This window comes from Elephantulus edwardii, unplaced genomic scaffold (genome assembly GCF_000299155.1).
Source record: "Elephantulus edwardii isolate Elephantulus edwardi_28Jun2011 unplaced genomic scaffold, EleEdw1.0 scaffold00131, whole genome shotgun sequence".
NCBI classification, from domain to species: domain Eukaryota; kingdom Metazoa; phylum Chordata; class Mammalia; order Macroscelidea; family Macroscelididae; genus Elephantulus; species Elephantulus edwardii.
Window position 1 is genome coordinate 4,872,789 of NW_006399881.1, and position 17,377 is coordinate 4,890,165.

Here is a 17,377-nt window from a genome sequence, read left to right on the forward strand (position 1 = left end):
CTTTTATTATTAATTTTATGATTATATTTTATGTAATATCTGTTGACATTTATCAAATGTTTTTTTCAGTATATACTGAGATAATTATGTGGCATGTTATTATTATTTTATTATTAATTATATTGTTAGAGAATGTACACATTCCCTTTCTTGGCAGTGGGGGCAAGTATAGATCTGCTCCAGTTTGTTGGCCAGCTCGTGATTTTCCAAATATCTTGGTATAACCTGATGAGTGCATCCAGGGCTGCATCTGTTTGTTGAAACATGTCAGTCGATATCCCATCCATTCCTGGGGCCTTATTTTTTGTCAGTGCCTTCAGTGCAGCTTGAACTTCTTCCTTCATCACCACTGGTAACACTGGACTCTAGTGTGGCAGAGATGAGGATGACACAGAATAGGGCAAGTTTCAGATCAGATATTCAGAGGGTTGCTATGAGTTGTATCTGATTCAGTGACATCTAACAAAAAATAAGGGTACGTCTCCTCAGGGTTGTGATGTGCACAGCATTTATGTTTATAGTTTTTTATTAAAAAGCTAGAGAGCTTTATTTGTAGACCTACATCTGGTGATCTGGCTTATGGTCTCTAGACTTAAACCAGTGGCCTACCATACTTGCTTGCTTTGGTTGTCAGTTTCCAAAGTCTGTGACCTTGTTTTTCAACAACATTGACCTCTGGACCTATCAGTCTTTGGACCTGGTAACTTCCAAAGTCAGCAGCCTGAGACTCTGTCTTATTTTAATCTGGATTCGTGCTCCATAGACACTTCCACCTTCAGGTCTGACCTACAAGACCTGGGCCTTGTCTCTAAAAGCATTTGAGCCATTTTCTTCAAATAAATGTCTCCCTCTTTCACGTGCACTCTAGCCATATATTGGACTGCCATGAAAACAAACAGCTGTCTTAGGGTGAAACCAAGTTTCTCCTTGGAGGCTAGGATTTTGAAGCTCTGTCTCACATACTCTGGACAAATGGCCAGGAGGGACTAGTCCTTGGAGAAGGACATCATGCTCAGAATGGTGGAGGGGCAGCACAGGAGAGGAAGACCCTGGATAAGATGGATTGATATAGTTACTGGGACCATGGGGGTAGATGTGTCGCAGTCAGTGAAACTGGCTAAGGACAGGGCCGGCTTCAGAGCTGTTGTACATAGGGTCATTATGAGTCTTAGGCAACTTGATGGCACATAACAACAACAAGCTAAGAAGTGTTTGGGTTTTTTTTTTAATGGTGGGAAAAAAATCAAAAGGAGAATATTACAGAGCATGGGAGAACTAATGAACTTTATAGTAAATTAATACAAAATTCAAATGTTAGAGCCATAAATGCTGGCTTCTCAGAACACAGGCACAATCTTTTTTTTTTTTTCTTTCCATTCATTCACTGTTGCACTTTTCTCCCCGCCCACCCCTCCCTCCTCAGTACACTCTTCTCTTTGAAAAGTAAAAGAAAAATTCTTTCATTGTTTTACAATCCCTTCTCCCAGGTCCAATTTACTATGCAGTCTTCATTCTGGACTCCTGTCATGACAAGAATACCTAATTACATATCCCTTTTAAAAAGTTTTCTCCCTCATCTGTTTCAATGCAGTATACACTATTTATCCCATCTATCTCAGTCTCCTCCCAACCCCAATGCCAGCCCTGTTTTACAACAGTGGCACTATGCAATATTTGTCCCTGTGTGATTGAGATACTTCACTCAGCATAATGTCCTCCAGGGTCACCCATTTTGAATAATATTGTATGAGTTCCTTATTTTTCAATGAATTATCCTTTTAGGTCGTAAGTTGTTATTAGATGCCATTGAGTCAAGTATGACTCATAGTGACCCTATGAACTACAGATCTGAACCTTGTCTTATCCTGTACCATCCTCATCATCTCTGACACACTTGAGCTTATTAATGCAGTCACTGTGTCAGTTTATCTGGTGAAGGGTCATTCTCTTTCACTTTCCAAGCCATGATGTCTCTTTCCATGGAACAGTCCCTCCTAATAACATGCCCAAAGTATGTGAGACAAAGCTTTGCCTCTAAGGAGCACTCCAGCTGCACCCTACAAGAGCCGAGGGTGTATTACCCAAGAAGTAAGGTAAACACAAACTCACTTGGCTTTATTTACTAATCTGTAACAGGGAGACATCTGATGGTTTAGAGGTAAGGAATTGCACTGCCAACCCAAAGGCAAGTGGTTTGAATCCATCAACAGCTCTGTGGGAGAAAGATGAGCAATCTCCTCCTGTATATAATTTGCAGCCTTTGAAAACTTGCTGGAGACTCAGCTGTGTCAGTTCGGACTCAATGGCACATAATACCATCACCATTATAGAAGTCAAATGAAACTCAAGCTTACCTTGTTTACTGGTAATATGACACTGCAACAGCAGCTGAATAGTTACAAGAGAGAGCAGAAAAGTACTGGCTAGTTGGCCCTTGGCAGAAAGCTTGCTGACCCTTAGCCTAGAGCAGCAGTTCTCAACATGGTACTCTGTCCTTCAGGGAACACTGGGGAAATGTCTGGAGGTCATTTTGGGGCCTGGGTGAGTGCTACTGACATCTGCAGGACAAGCTGGGAACGACAAAGAATTATCTGGCTCCAAATGCCAGTAGTGCTATAGTTGGGAAGCCTAGATTAGCAGTACCTCACATGAACACTTTTGGTAAAAAGAAAAGTCTCAGTTTAATAAAGATTCCTATGTCTTGAACACCCAGGTATTTAACTTACCAGATATTTAACTCTCATGGACCTTTCACAATGACCCTGCAAGAGAGTTACTGATACCCCACTTTTATAGAGCTGTTAATGCTTTCCCACAGAGCACATGGTTTAGCAAGTCTGTCAGGCTTCACAGCTTGTATTTTTCCACATCCCCAGTGCGTGCCTGCGTATTGGGTGATGTTGCTGGTATCTCACTTGGCTGCCCTCTAGTGTGCAAGATGCGCAGAGGCAGGCCATTATCTGCTCAAGTGACACAGTGGTTAAACTGCCTTGCTGCTAACTGAAAGGTCATTGGTTCTGCCCCACCAAGGGTAAAAGATGTGGCAGGGTGTATCTGGAAATATTTACAGCCTTGGAAACCCTATGGGAGTCCGTTCTAGTCTGTCCTCTAAGGTTGCTGAGTCAGAATCGACATGCTGGCCACGGTTTGGTTTTGGTTTCATGTTCCTTCAGAGTCTACCATAGGCCTCCTGTACACAGGCTACAAACCACTTGACTAGCCTTCAGTGCCTGGCCATTAGGGGTCTGAAGCCAAGGAAAGGATGCTCTCTGCCTTGACCACAACCAGAGTTATGAAAACTGACCACTCTCCCCCCTCACCTTGTTCATTCTAATGCTTGCAGTGACAAGGAGCCTCCCTCTCTGGTGGCCCGAGGGCACAAAATTCAGGTAGAACAGATAGAAAGGCCATCTGTAGAATGCTTTTCAGGTCCTAGAGAACCAGAATGCTCATACTTTTCCAGGATGCTCACAGCACAATATTCAATGAGGAAAGGTGTGCCACAGTTCCTTCTTTCCCTCCTGGAATTAACACTTACCTCATTTTGTAGGACCTCACAGTACACTTCGTCCTAGATGATAATTAGCTTACTGATCAGTTAAATCCAAGTTAATAGGAGGAGGATAAGTAGAGGAGTTTTTTTTCCACCCCCTAATCCCGCCCTGGTAAGAAAATTCTGGAAGCTTTTGATGGTATGTCCTCAAACCTCTGGGGCACACCACAGTGGTTCACATTGTCCAATGATTTGAGATCCAATCACACAGTCCTTTAGCATTTCGTTGAGTTTTATTGAAAACTGACATGGACATTAGAAAGGTCTCAAGCTGAACATTGCTGGTTCTGGCATGTTTCTCCTGGCAAATGATGGCCCCCAGAGGGGCAGTGACCGGTCACACCTTTGAGCAAAAAGAACAAAGGCGAAGAAAAGGAAAAACAGACAGAGATTCTGGAAAACATGCAAAGAGGCCTTCTCAGGAGACACTGGACAGCAGAATGGTGATGGTGGGAGGGAGCTTTGAGAATGAGCACACTCACATGGTATTTTGATGCAAGGAAAATCAGTGAACCCAAGGCAGACTCGGCAACATCAAAGCTCTCCCTCTGAATCTCAAGCCAAGCCGAGCCTTCTCTCAGATCCCCAACTAGCCTTGGAAGGTTGAATGGCGTCATTGTGCTTTCACTAAACTGAACCCCCTCTTGTCTCTCTCACTTCACGACCTGAACATTAGCTAGTGGGTCCACATGTCCCCCTTGCTGGGGTCGGTAGGAGGGCGGTGAATATGGAAAAAGAGACAAATGTTTGACTTTCACACCCCTATTCGGAGATGTTCGGGAGTGGCTGTAGACAGTCAACTCATTGAAGTGGAGAATTGTTCTCTAAAAAGAAAAGCTGAGAACTCAAATACCACCTTTTGAACAGCACTGGCACACCCACAGCTGAGGTCTCCTGCCCCAGTCACTTACACTTGGGTGGGTTGTTCTCCTGTCGTTGTCTCTCTGAGGTTACATTTGGTCCATTCTCCAGCTCTGATGGCTCTTTCCTGCCTTGTTAGGGTTTAGTACAAGACACTTCCATTTAAAATACCATGTAAGTCAGAAGAGAGCTTCTTGCCTGGACTCAGGACACATGAGTACGTGTGTGTGTGTGTGTGTGTGTGTGTGCGCGCACGTGTTTGTGTGTGAACACATGCACACATACGCAGTTGGAGGGCAGAGGGGACTGGTTGGTTTCTGGTCTGAGACAACATGGAACCCTAACTCTTCTAGAATGGCAGTCTTCTCCTTTAGACTTAGTGCAGCTGCTGAAGACAAGATTAAAAAAAGCTGGAGAGGGAGAGAGAAAGAGAAAGAAAACATGAAATTAGCCAGAGAAAAAAAGACATCCCAAGTAAGACAGGGCAAGGGGTGTGGGCAGCGTGAGGTGACACAGAAGCTTCTTGGAGAAGACAGGTTAGAAATGGGGCTACTGATCGACCGTCACCACCGGGGGATCTGTTGAGATTTTAAGACCACACCACACACTGGTTTACAGCTCCTTGTTTTAATGAAAGCAAGCACATATTAACAGCCACATGAAAATGTCATGTGATTAAAAACAAAATAAAAATGAATGAGAACAACAACAAAAATGGTTTGCACTGCAGCAAATTTCTTAGCCTCAGAAAAATTAAAGGGGATGTATGTATGTGTGTGTATTTTTCAAGGAAAATAAAAAAAAATCTTTCCATTCCAGTCTGGGCAAAGAAAAGCCAAGACCATTTCTAATGACTGATTTTGTTTCACCAGAAGCAAATAGCCTACTTAGGGTATTAAAAAGAAAAAAATAGAGCAGGAAAAAGATGGGCAATCTCCTCCCGTGTGATTAACTGCCTCTGAAAACCCGCCGGAGGGTCAGCTATGGGTACAGACTTGACAGTACACACAAAAAGGAAAAACAGAAACAACTGTTCTAATTAGAAAGTCTTTTCATTGACAGAGGGGAGAAAAAAACCAAAAAAAAAGCAAGCCAAAAAACCCAACAGCTCTTCCTGTCTACAGTGAGAAGAGCTACCAAATAAAATAAGCATTTTAACTCTTGTTAGATTTCTGATGAGCACATTTCCCTGTGGGCAAGCATCACCTGGGGCACATGCCTGGCTGGGCCCCAGCTCAGAGGCCCGGGAAGGCCGGGGCTACCAGATGCTCTGGTGATGTCTGTCTCCAGCACAAGCCCTCAGCCGAATCTTCTGCTTTGTTCCACCCTCAACCACCCTGTCCCCTCAGCTTTTTCTGTAGGGGGACAAAAAGGGGGGGAAAGGAAAGTGGGAGTACTTGCTGACAATCTTATGTTTTTCCAAACATCAAAAGACCTTGATCTATGGGAACATATATGAACAGATTGAACGGTTTGGTGCAACAAGAGTCCAGCGATAGGTGACTGAGCTTGGTTTCTGGCATGAATCAGTAGCAGGACCTTGAGCGACTCTTTAACTTCTTTTGGCTTCAAGTGTTTCTTATAGAAAAAAATTAGAATAGATCTGTCTTTCCACTTTACAAGAAAAATCTCTGAAGGCCTGGCAGAGGTTGTCTGCCTCTAATACAGGCACACCTCAGAGACATTGTGGGTTCAGTTCCAGGGCCCCCACAATAAAATGAGTATCTGCACTGAAACAGAGGAGGGAGAGAACCGTTTAAAAGAGAGATATAACTGGGGACCTGGGGGAGGGTTTGTAAAACAATGAAAGAATCTTTTCTTTTACTTTTCCATAATTATTGGACTCATGTACTTATAACTTGTTAGTCAAATTTGTGTCTTCTAGGTTGCAACACCCCCATGATACATCTTCAAGGATATGAACATGTACGGCCAAGCACAATCAATAAGAGTGCATCTAGAAAGAAAAAAAAAAAAAGAGTGCATCTAAATTCCAAAATCAATCTCCATAATAGTCTATGTGTTTCCTACTGCCAAAGGGGCCCTTTAGAGTAGTGAGAGAAGATCTTCACCCTGAAACCCACAGCGTCCCTTTTCAGCAGGAAGTAGCTAAGAGAATACGCCATCCCCTTTTCCTTATGACTCAGGGTGAAGTCTCTCTCAGGGAGGAGTGATAGGGAATGGCAAAGGACACACTGACAAAGAAGATTAATCAGAACTGGCTTTGACAAGCACTGTGGCATTTGGACAAGAACAAACTGGGAGGAGGATAGAGAGAATAGTGCAACAATGAATGAGTGGAAGCCCAAAATCTCTGTAAATGTTTATGAAAATTAATAAAATATAATTATAGAAAAAAAAATAAAATGAGTATCCTCGTAAAGCGAGTCACACCATTCCCCACTCTCCTTCAAGGTTACCCAGTGCATATGAAGGTTAGGTTGACTCATGTTGAAGTCTCTCAAGTGTGCAAAACAGTGTTACAAGAAAGTTTGAAAGATTGTGAGAATCACCAAAAAAACCCCCGTGACACAGAGACACGAAGTAAGCACGTGTCCTGGGGGGCGGGGGGGGAAACGGCAGCGATAAAATTGCCTGAAATGCGGCTGCCACAATCTTTGCATCTAGAAAAACGCAGTCATCAGAGGCACAATCAATAAAGCACTAGAAAGTGAGGTATGCCTATATTTTTTAAATACTTCTCATGATCTGCCCTAAAATCGATTCCAACTCATAACAGCACTATGTGATAATGTAGAACTGCCCCACAGGGTTGCCTCAGAGCCCTGGTAGCATGGTGGTTAAAACACTGGGCCAGCCTCCAGGTTGGTGGACTGAACCCACCAGATGGCCTGGTGGACGAAAGCTGAGGCAGCATGCTCCCATGAAGATGACAGCATTAGAAACCTTTTTGAGGAAGTGCTCCCGTGTCCTATAGGGCCACTGGGTCCATTTGGTTTAATCTTTATTAAAAGCAGATCTCAAGGTCTTTTCGCTTATGGAGTGGCTGAAGTGAGCTCAGCCAGCCAGGCTTTCAGATAGTATCCAAACGCCATGCCACTGCACCATCAGGCCTCCTTAGAACTCCTCAACCCTCAACCCTCCAAAATAGTTCAACTGTAGTGGAGAGAGGGACCCTCTTTTCACAACCTGAACAAGTTGGTGGTAGAGGATTGAGAACAGCCGGTGGGTTGCAGGTGTGGGATTCCTTAGAATCAGATATAAAAACATCAAAATGGCAATCAAGGCAAGTTGTGGATTCCCCCCCCATGTATTAATTTAAATTTTAGATCATCAAATTCCAAGACAAATCTTACAATGAATTGCCCAAGTCTACTAGGGAGCTCTGGTAGCCTAGTGGTTAAGGAGCTGCACTGCATCCACGTCTAAGGTCTCCCAGAATCCTCCACTGTGACTTGCATTGTCCCAAAGAAACTAGCTTCAGCAGCCTGACCTCCCTCCCTGCCTGTCACCACTAACTCTTGGCACTGTCAACTAGAAAAGAGAGTGTGTGTATGTGCATGTGCACATGTGTATGTATGTGAAGGCTTGCTTCTCTCTTTCTTTTACTTTTTGCTTCCTTTCCTTACATTCCCAACTCTCCCAAAAGGTGTGAACATTTGGCAGAACCTTGTTTGCATTTGTGGTTTGTATATAAGTGGTTTAAAAAAAACACAACACACAACAAACCCAAAACACCACCTCAAAAGAAAAACTGAGAAGATGGTGGTTGTTTGTGGTTTGTGTCAGTGACCTGGGAGCCAGGAGCAAGTTGTGGAGCTCAGAAAGAAGTGATCTTGAAGTGATCGTACATCGCAAGGGCAGGGGCGAGGGCCTGGCTGCCTGGCACCGCAAAGGGAAGCTGTCAGTTAAAATAGGAACTTTGGCTTATAAGGCTAAAATGGAGTCCAGTCCAGCTGTAGCAGGGAATGCTATTCAGTACACAGCCATGGGTTACTGCAAAGGAAGGGCAGAGAGACTACATGTTAGCCACAAACTGTTGTCAGGGCATCTCTTACTCTCACCTGTGTCACTGGACAAACATCAAAGGCCCAAGCCCCTGATAGCCAGGACAAGGGAGCGCAGTCTATTTCGCGAGGGCTCCCCAAAGCCATTGTTGGCTGAGAGCCATTATCAAAATTGGGGCTGGAATATTTTCGAGATATCAAATCCTAGAATTGAATATAAAGTTCAGGCCCTTTTAAAGCACACTGCCTCTTGTCTTCTATCTTGCCTCTTTGATTTTTTTTTAAAGGGGATATGTACAAAATGCATATATTTAAAAACCTTCCTCAGAGTACCGTGTAAGACGAGCACAGATTAGAACAATCCCCCAAACATTGACTCAGTGTGCTCAGTTTGCCAGTTTCTGAAATGGGATGATTGTACCTGGTATTGTCTCTACCTTACTGGGGGATTTTTTTTAAGTCAAGACATTAAGCTTATAATAGTATTCAGGTTTATTCTCCCTTCTGCATCTGTGGAATACCCAGAGTGACACAGAGAGGAGATGACTGGAATTTTCTCCAGGAGTTGTGTTTCATAGGGAAAGCTGGGTTTAAAGAAATTCCTGTTGGAGTATGAGAAAAACCTGACTACCCATTTGAACAAATCAGAGCTGGAAAGGACAGCAGTGAAAAGGCACTAGAGAATAGTCTTACGGATTCTGACTCATGGCTGTCCCATGGGGGCCTGAGTAGAGTGGCTCTCAGTGGCCAATTTTGTGGTTGGACATTACCAGGCCTTTCTTCCCAGGCACCTCTGGATTGAGATGTCGGGTAAGACTCAAGATACCAGAGGAGAAGAGAGGAAACTCTGCTAACCAGTGGTTACCCACCCATGGTGGATCCAGATCCATTACAAGCAGCAGCAGCCAGAGTTCAAGCAGGGAAGTTTGGGGGACCTCTGATCAGGCTGCAATCTGGCAAAGACAGGAATGGAAGAATGGGGCTGCTGGGATGCAGGCTGCATCACAGAGCAATGCAACTGCTGGCTTCCTGACCAGAGGCCAGACGCCATCCTCAGACTCTTAGACTTGTACAACCCTTGGCAAGAGGAAAGGAGGTGCAAGATGCATGCCCCCCAACTGTGTTAAAGGGGAATTAGGGAAAGGGGGCCTCAGCTCTGTTGTGTAGAGGAAGGGCCTTGACAATAACCTCAAACTGAAAATGAAAAAACCTGTGTTACTGAACAGGTTTTTTTTGGTTGTTTTTTGTTGTTGTTGTTTTTTACCAAAAAAAAAAAAAGGGGGCAGATGAAAATTGTCCAATTAAGTCATGATGACTAATAGATAAATTAGACTATACTACATTTGTTGGCCTTAAAGTCTTGTTGCACTGGCTCCTGGGAATATCCTTTCTCTCTTTTACACCCCCACACACCACAGATTGGCAGCACTGGTGGCATCAGCTGGCAAAATAATTAGCAGTGACCACAAACATGCTTTATCTTTCTAATTACTACAAAACCTGTTGACATAGTCATTTCTGACTCATGGTGTCAGAGGAGGGTTTTTTCAGAGGCTGATTTTTGCAGAAGTAGATTGCTTGCCAGGAGCTCTGGTAGTCTGGTGAATCATAAGTTGCAGTGCTAACCCAAAGGCCAGTGGTTTGAATCCACCAGCAGCTCCATAAGAGAAAGATGAAACAGTCTGTTCTTATAAGATTTAGAGCCCCAGACACCTAATGGTGGAATCAACTAACTAGCAACGGGTTGGTTTTTTTTTGGCTTTAGCTAGACCACCAAGCCTTTCTTTCATGACACCTCTGAGTAGATTTGAAACTGTCACCTTTCAGTTAACCATTTAAACCACTCTGGGACTCCTGTGTGGAAAAATACCTTTGGTAAATCTCCAGATGACCTGGCTGCAGCGCTAGGCTTTCAGGCACTTGTATTTCTTTATCCCGTAGGGGGGGGGAAGGGGGCGCATTTTAAGGGTTTGATCTCAAGTGCCTTCAGAGTCTTCAGTTAATTGAGTACTGTCTGGGGATGGGCCTTAGGTTCTGTCCTAGGGTCTAGACTCTATAAGCCTGAACAATGGAAAGAGGTTGACTTGTGTTCTAATTGCACTTTGAACTTTATTGCATTTAAACTGCATCCATGTGATGTGATGTGACGTGATCATGATGTGATGTGATGTGATAGGGTAAGCAGCGCCGATCCCTATTTGTTATATGAGGAAACTGACGGATTTAGGGAAGTCACCTGACCTGCCTGTGGGCTCTAAGAAAGAGTCAGAGCCAAGGTCAGAGTGTCCTCGAGAAGTCTTTGGTTGTGAATGTCAGCTCTCATGGTTTAGCTGAAGAATACATTTTAGCCCATTGAATAAATAGACTACTAAATATTTTGAGGTGGTTGTTGTGTACCGTAGTCAGAACTGACCCATAGTTGACCCTCTGGCAGCTTTTCAGCAACTGTTAAGCATATGGGAGGAGATTGTCCTGTTTTGAGAAGGGAGAGAATGAAAAGCACATTCTGCTACTAATGGTAAGATTGTTGGTGTGAGTCTACTCAAAAGTGCCTTGGAAGAAAGGCCTGGGGGGGCGGGGGAGAGAATCATCCCTTGAAGAACCTATAGACCACAGTGCTTTTCCACATGGAAAAGCATGGGGTAGACCTCCCAGCAACTGATTTGGTTTTGTTTTTTTAGTTAAAAGTATGTATGTCATCACTTTCATGAATATTTGTTCAGGTACTTCCCCAGAGTGAAAACACACACACACGAGAGAGAGAGAGACGCGCGCACGCACGAGTTATAAATTATACAGGGAAATAGACATCTGTGTGAATTATGACCGGTCCCACTCGGCCTCTAGCTCACTGTGTGGCCCATGGGCAGTCCCTGATACTTTGTTTACACATCTTAGTTGAAGAGCCTCTCTTTCCTTCTCCACCCCACAGGACTCTTGTAATGCTAAAATGAGATATATCCAAGCAGATATATGCACACCCATGTTCACTGCAGCTTTGTTCACAATAGCAAGGAGTTGGAAACAACCTAAGTGCCCATCAACAAACGAATGGCTAGAGAAGCTGTGGTATATTCGCACAATGGAATACTATGCTGCATTAAAAAACAAGGAACTCATGCAATATTATTCAAAATGGTTGACTCTGGAGAACATTATGCTGAGTGAAATATCCCAGTCACAAAAGGACAAATATTACATGATGCCACTGTTGTAGAATGGGACTGTCCTTGGGGTTAGGGAGACACTGAGTAAGATGGGTTCAATAATGTATACTGCACTGAAGCAGAGGAGGGAGAGAACCGTCTAAAAGAGAGATGTAACTGGGTATTTCTGTCATCACAGGAGACTAGAGCGAGGGCTGCATGGTGGAGGGGACCTGGGGGAGGGTTTGTAAAACAATGAAAGAATCTTTTCTTTTACTTTTCCATAATTTTTGGACTCATGTACTTATAACTTGTTAGTCAAATTTGTGTCTTCTAGGTTGCAACACCCCCATGATACATCTTGAAGGATATGTACATGTACAGCCAAGCACAATCAATAAGAGTGCATCTGAATTCCAAAAAAAAAATAAAAAAAAATAAAATGAGATAGCATCTGAGAAAACCCCCACAAACCAAACCAAAAAAACACTTTGAAAGTGTTAAAACGCAATGCAAACACTTACCTCTTATTTTATTTTTTGTTTACTTCCTAGGTACAGAGTAGCTAGAAAAACAAGCCAATGGCCTGTGTTCTGGTGGCTTAATGGTAAGGAGCTGTGTTGCCATCTCAAAGGTACACACAGTTCAAATCTACCAGCTGCTCCAGGGGAGAAAGATGGGCAGTCTCCTGCTGTGCAGTGAACTGCCTCTGCAAACCTCCTGGACTGTCAGCTGTGGCTGGTTCCAACTCGATCGTACACCACCAGCAGCATGTGCACGTACATGGACACCCTAGTGTTGCAATGGTTAAGCACTGGACTTTCAAATGAAAGGTCAATGTTTGAATCCACCCAGCAGCTCCACAGGAGAAAGACCCGGCAATCTACTTCTATAAAGATTACAGTCAAGAAAGCCAGTGCTCTATCACAAGGGGTTGCCATGTGCAGAACTGATTGTTGTTAGTGCCTTCAAGTTGAGAATGACTCATAGCGACGCTATGAACAACAGATCTGAACCCTGTCCTATTCTGTGCCGTCCTCATAATCTCTGACACACTTGAGCCCATTGCTGCAGTCACTGTGTCAATCCACCTGGCCAAGGGTCTTCCTCTCTTTCACTGTCCCTCCACCTTCCTAAGCATGATGTCCCTCTCCAATGAATAGCCTCTCCTAACAACATACCCAAAGTATGTGAGACGAAGCTTTATCGTCTAACCTCTAAGAAGCACTCTGCTGCACTCTCTCCAACACATATCTGTTTGTTCTTTTGGCAGTCCATGGCACTTCATGGTAGTTCAGTACTATTTTCCAACACCACAGCTCAAAGACATCAATTCTTCTGTCACCCTTATTTGCTGTTCTGCTCTCAGCAACATAGAAAGTGTTTGAAAAGATGATGGCCTGAATAAGGTGCACTTTAGTCCTCAAAATGACATCATTGCTCCTCAGTAATTCAGAGAGCTCCCTGACTGCAACTTTCTGAATGCAATACATTTCTAAGTAAGATGAAGTCGTTGACAGTTTCAGTCTTTTCTCCATCTATCATGATGCTGCCTATAGGTCTAGTGGTGATCTATAGAATCTGACTAGACATTAGCTAACAACAATAATATAGCTTCTGAGATACAGTATCTGGAACCACGTAGTGGTCAGAAAGGAATGCCTCTTGCAATGGCAAACAGCTACAAATAAAACCTCAAGCAATCAAAGGCAATGAAGAGTTGTGGCCTTCACTCTGCCTGCCTTCTTGGTGGCTTGGTGACTCACCTCTAGAATAAGGGCTCTGGGGAAGGAAGGAAGTTACCTATGTTGCTTTCAGATCATGAGAAATCAAGGCCTCCTCCCCCTGTTTAGTCTGGTTCTGCTTTTTAGTTTGGTTCTGCTGAGGAAAAGCCAACCTCCTTGGTTGGAGCTGGCTGTCCTAGTGTTTCACCAGTTGCCTCCCACGTGTAAAATATAGATTTAATAGCAGTTTCACCAGACATTTGTAATGGCTGCAAATAATGGTTTACTAGAGGGCAAAGCAAAAACATTTTGTGAAATCTCGTTTAATAAAACCTGAATCAATTTACCCGGCTATAAGCTTTCCCGTCCTCATTGAAAATGGGCCAACAAAGGAAGTCAGCAGGAAGTGAGCCTTACTGAGGTGTCCTGGTGGAGAAATGTGTTAGGTGCCAGTTAGCAGCACAACTCACTGTACAATATGCCACTTGTGTTACGTGTTAATCTACACTTGTGTTACTAATTAGTTGATGATTGGTATCAGATAGATGGAAGTCTGATCAAACAGCGATTTACAGCCTTGGAAACCTGATAGAGGGTCACCAGGAATCAGAATTGCCTGGACTGTAATGGCAGCAGGTGAGTGCTCCCACATCAGATCCTTTGCTAGACGCTGAGACTACAGCTATGGACAAAACCACCTTAAGAACTGCTAGTCTTCCAAGCAAATCTGCTGTTTTGTTCAAATCAACTAGCTGAGGGAGCTTTTGTGGCCTAGTGATAAGGAGCTGCACTGCCCACCCAAAGGACACAGCTTTGAATCTGCCAGCTACTCTGCAGGAGAAGGATGGGAAATCTCCCGTGTTATTTGTTGCTGTTGTTGTTATGTGCCATTGAGTTGGTTGCAACTCTGCTCTATCCTGTGCCAATCTTATTGTCTCTGACACACCTACCACTGTTAACCCCAGACACAGAATCAATCCATCTCATGGAGGGCCTTCCTCTCCTGTGCTGTCTTTCCCCCCTCCCAAGCATGATGTCCCTCTCCAAGGACCTGTTTCTCCTTACAACATGTCCAAAGTATGCCAGACGAAGCTTGAGAATTCTTGCCTTTAAGGAGCAGCCTGGCACCCTCTCTAGGACAAACCTATTCGTTCTCTTAGCAGTCCATGGTATATTCAATACTCTTCTCCAGCACCCCAGCTCAAAGGCATCAATTCTGCTTCTGTTATGTCTAGTCATTGTCCAGCTTTATGGCACATAGGAAGTAATTACAAAGACCATGGCCTGGTTGAGCACACCTTAGTCTCCAGACTGATGCCATTGCTCTTCAGTACTCTGGAGAGGTCCCTGATAGCAGACTTTCCCAATGCAATTTGTCTTTTAATTTCCTAGCTGCTGGTACTAAGAGTGTTGATTGTGGAGCCAAGCAAACTAAAGCTGTTAACAAGCTCAATCTCTTCACCGTGTGATTTACTGCCTCTACAAACCCACTGTGAGGGTCAGCTATAGGTCAGTTCTGACTTGATGGTACATAACAACAAATAATAGCACAAGTGCCAAGACCTTCCCTTGAACTAGACAGAAAATCACTCCATTGTTCTTTGCGACTGTTTCCTTTGGCCCAGTTTCATGGGCCTTGTGTTTCCGAAGCCTCTTCGAGATTTGCTTGAAAGTTGAGATGTTGTTCCAGCTGTCCAAAGTCCCCACTGTCGTGGCCCTAGCAATCAGTTTGGTGGTTCACTGCAGGCATGTCATTTAAATCATAAACTACATCTGTGCGAGGGGAGAATGCCTCCCCTTATTTTCCATTTCCTGATCCAAACATATCAAATGTAAAAAGGCCTTTATGCGACACCTGGGAGACTTTGAATACTGACTAGAAAGTTTATGTTGTTCAGGAGTGATTGTTGATTTCAGTGGTGTGATGCAGGTGGTATAGTGGTTGCCAATACATATGAAGGCGTTTACAAATGAAGTGATGCAGGTTTTGCTATAGGGTCATTCATCAGGTTGAGGGTAAAAGTGAAATGGGATTGATGGTTGAATGCGAGATGATGGGAATATACTATCCTCTCTTTCGTACATGCTCAAAAATTACCATCATAAAGTTAAAAAAGAAAGAAACTATAACATTTTAAGTAAAAAATGTTTATATCCCCTCCTCACCCACAATCTGAGTCTAGCAGGATTGTTATTATTATGTGCTGTCAAGTCACCTGTGACCCCATGTACAGCAGCTCTGAAGCCTGCCCTATCCTGATCCAGTCTCACTGACTCTGGCACACCAACCCCCATTGCCCAAGTTACTGTATTCATCTCATCTGGGGTCTTCCTCTCCTGTGCTGTCCCTCCACCCTTCCAAGCATGATGTCCTTCTCCAAGGGCTGGTCCCTCCTGGTCATGTACCCAAAGTATGTCAGATGGAGCTTCAAAATCCTAGCCTCCAAGGAGAAACTTGGTTTCACCTTCTCCAAGACAGACCTGTTTGTTTTCATGGCAGCCCATGGTATGTTCAAGACTCTTCTGCAGCACCACAACTCAAAAGGCATCAATACTTGTTCTGTCATCCTTAGTTGTTGTCCAACACTCTGATGCATAGTATGTTATTGCGAAGACCATGACCTGGGTCAGGCGCACCTTAGTCTCTAAACTTACACCATTGCTCTTCAGTACTTTGGAGAGGTACCTTATTACATATTTTTCCAGTGTAATTCATCTTTTGATTTCCTGGCTGCTGGTACCGAGTGTTTATTATGGAGCCAAGCAAGCTGTAATTGTTAACAACCTCAATCTCTTTTCCGTCTATCATGGTGCTGCCAATTGGCCCAGTGTTGAGAATCTTTGTTTTCTTTTTTTTTTTATTTTATTATTTGTGTGTGTGTGTGTGTACCGTCAAATCAGATCTGACTGGTACAGGAGGATATTGTCCCTCCTTCCCCGGCAGAGCATCTGGTGGATTCGAACCGTGCACCTCTGGGATTGTAGTTGCAGCTCCTTGCCACTAGGCCACCAGAGCTCCCCTGAATCTTTGTTTTCTTGATGTTGAGCTTCATTCCATATTGAAGGCTGTAGTCTTTGACATTCTGCAGCAAGCATTTCAGCTCCTCCTAGGTTTCTGCAAGCAGGATTGTGTCATCTGCATAATGCAGATTGTTGAGTCTTTTTCCAATCCTGATGCCACATTCCTCCTCATAAAGTCAAGCCTCCTGAATGATCTGTTCTGCATACTGATTGAAAAAGTATGGAGATAGGATACATCCCCGAGTCACACTTTTCCTGATTTTGAACCATGCAGTGTTTCCTTGCTCTCTTCTGACAAGTATAGGATTCATATGAACACATTTAAGCAGAGTAGATTTGGTAAAAAAATATCAAACAAACTAAAAAACCTACTGATGATGACCTCATAGGCAGAACAGCACTCCATAGGGTTTGCATAGCTGTAACCTTTTGGAAGCACATCACCAGGCCTTTTTTCTGAGCTACCTTTGAGCAGGTTCAAACCCCCAATCTTTAGCCATTTGAATCCCTCCACAGACTTCACTAGTAGAATAGATATTTTTTTAAAAAAAGGTAAAACTGCTTTATAGGGTCTCACAACTGTGATCTTTCCGAATTAGTACATTAATCCTTTCTTTTTTTATTTTATTATTTTGTGTGTGTGTACGATCAAATTGGATCTGACTGGTACAGGAGGAGATTGTCCCTCCTTTTCCAGCACGGCATCTGGTGGATTCGAATTGTGCACCTCTGAGATTGCAATGCAGCTTCTTGCCACTAGGCCACCAGAGCTCCCTTAGGCCTTTTTTTCAAGGTACCCCTGAATGGGTTTGAACCACCATCCTTTGGGTTATTTTTGTTTTTTTCTTTTATTGTTTGCCATTAAGGTGGAACCGGCTCATAGAAGATGACCCTCCAGTGCATCTAAATTCCAAAATCAGTCTCCATAATAGTCTGTGTGTTTCCTATTGCCAAAGGGGCCCTTTAGAGTAGTGAGAGAAGATCTTCACCCTGAAACCCACAGCATCACTTTTCAGCAGGAAGTAGCTAAGACAACACGCCATCCCCTTTTCCTTATGACTCAGGGTGAAGTCTCTCTCAGGGAGGAGTGATAGGGAATGGCAA

The 17,377-nt window shown here is 43.7% G+C and overlaps 1 protein-coding gene across 3 annotated transcripts in view; it reads right to left on the bottom strand.

Annotated features, from left to right (window-relative positions):
- Window positions 1-3,767: 3,767 nt before the first annotated feature.
- The window catches only part of SEPT6 (septin 6), a 129,108-nt gene continuing 115,498 nt past the window's right edge, over window positions 3,768-17,377 (bottom strand). The window contains exon 10 of one of the 3 annotated variants that reach the window (XM_006893780.1): window positions 3,768-4,612. In XM_006893780.1, coding sequence (XP_006893842.1) covers window positions 4,594-4,612 — 19 coding nt within the window. In that variant the 3' untranslated portion in view covers window positions 3,768-4,593. Of the gene's footprint in view, window positions 4,613-4,699; window positions 4,825-17,377 lie in introns of those variants that run through there. The other 2 variants (XM_006893781.1, XM_006893782.1) reach the window with 2 other exon arrangements.